This window comes from Merops nubicus, unplaced genomic scaffold, assembly GCF_000691845.1.
Source record: "Merops nubicus isolate BGI_N331 unplaced genomic scaffold, ASM69184v1 scaffold39713, whole genome shotgun sequence".
NCBI lineage: Eukaryota > Metazoa > Chordata > Aves > Coraciiformes > Meropidae > Merops > Merops nubicus.
The window spans coordinates 536-2,417 of NW_008600324.1; the positions used below are offsets into that span (position 1 = coordinate 536).

At 50.6% G+C, this 1,882-nt stretch overlaps 1 protein-coding gene across 1 annotated transcript; it reads right to left on the minus strand.

The window, feature by feature from the left end:
- Window positions 1-7: 7 nt before the first annotated feature.
- CRB3 (crumbs family member 3) lies at window positions 8-197 on the minus strand (the record flags this gene model as incomplete). Its single annotated transcript, XM_008937670.1, has 1 exon — window positions 8-197. A coding segment is annotated over one exon (190 nt), but the record flags the coding sequence as incomplete, so codon positions are not given.
- Between the last annotated feature and the right edge of the window lie 1,685 nt (window positions 198-1,882).

Consider the following 1,882-nt stretch of genomic DNA (forward strand, 5'->3'; position numbering starts at 1 on the left):
AGGACACTGTCCATCTCCAGCCGAGCTCCTGCCACTTCTTGCTGGCTCGGGCTGTAGGTTCCCTCTGATTGGCGCCTCTTCCTTGCAGTGAGAATCATGAATATGAGCCCAATACTGAGCAGCAGCAAAGAGCCACAGGCTACGGGGACAGCTACTTCAATTAGTGGGGAGGGGAAGAGAGCACCTGGAGTCCCTTTCTGTAAAAGAAATCAATGCAGAAACAATGAAACTCCATCGGTTACAATAACTTAAAGAACCCAAAATGGTCAGATTAGCGGGCAAATGTCTTGCAGAAACAGGACAAGCAAGGAATGAGTACAGGGCTTGAGGGCACCTGCACAGAGGATGCTCGTGGGCATTCCTTAATCTCAGCAAAACACACTCATTTTTTTAAAAAATGGACTGTTTTTAACACAGAGAACAGAGAGTAACACGTTGTGAATTATTCTTGCCAATTCAAAACCAGTGACACTCATCAACGCCACGCTGACTGGCAGCCCGGGTGAAGCTGAGCTCATCAAGGCAGAGTTATCAACAGGGATTTGTTAATACCACCACAATAACTCATGCAGGGCCCGCAGACAGAAGCAGCCCAAGGAAGCACAGGGAGGATTCACCGCGCGGGGCGGGCTGGAGGGAGCCAAGGAGCCAGGGCAGACAGTTCACAGGAGCTGTTCCTGGTGCAAGCTGTCCCTCCCACACCTCCTCTGCCCAGGACAGCGCTGGGCGGGGTGGTCCCGTTAGAGCAGCAGCAGTGTGGAGTCTGAGCAACACTTCAGACACTAGGAGATGAGCCAAAACTGTCCAAACAGGACCACATGCTCTGCATTCTCCTCTCAGCTTTTCACAGCAGGACACTCCCTTAAGATTTAAACGCCAGTGCATTCAGCACCCACAGTGGAAATCTTTTCAGGGCCTCCTTACCCGTATCAGACTGAAACACTTGGGTGTCGCTGGGCTAGAGTGAGCCAATGTTGAAAAAAACAAAAACAAACCCCAATTAAACTATTAAGTTAACACAGAATAATGTGAACTTTCAGTAACCCCAGAAAATTTCCCTGAGCAGAGGAATGATACTAAAACAAAGTCCAATGGTGCCTCTGATGGCAGGGTGGAGAATTTATTTTTCTATTCAACCACCCATCACAACAAGATTGTCCTCAGCCCTGTGACTCAGCTCTTCCATGACTATCTCTGGGACAGGCAAGTTCCAGGCTTAGCAGTTAAACCTCAAAGCCAGAGGGAAGAGCAGGATACAAAACCAAGAGCTGACATCTTGCAGGACCTTTATGACCGTCTAGGCTGAACGAGCTTAAATAATTGAAATAGGAAATGGTGAGTACTAGATCCTTTCAATTCATAGCTCAAAACTTTTAAATGACAAAGGGACAAGCCCTCATGCCCACACAGGATCAAACTAACTGCTGTGGAACAGACTCAAAGACAGCTTGCAGCAGGAAGGGGAGGACGTTAGAAAGGTCTGGAGATGGAGGGGACATAAGACCCAAGCACTGAGAAGAGACACGTAACTCAATGAGTACGCCTTGGATTCTGGTGGAATTGATGGTATGGAACAAAACAACAAAGAATGAAAAAACGCTGTGGAATTTTTGTCATTGCCACCTCCCAGATAAAACCAAAAGACTTCAGGCTTGATTCCTTACAGCTTTTGGACCCCGTACGGTCTGTGCCGCTGCCACAAAGCCCCTCCGCACAGCCGGGGCGTGCCCAGGGTACCAGAGCCCTCCTGCTGCTTTCCAGGGCCCGAAGCCCCAGCAGCTTCTCAGCGTGCCCAGCGCCGTGCCGGGGCCGCCCAGCGTGCGGGTGGGTCGTGCAGTGGCGGTGCCGGCCCCCAGGGGGTTCCCCAGCCCACCCTCCCCCT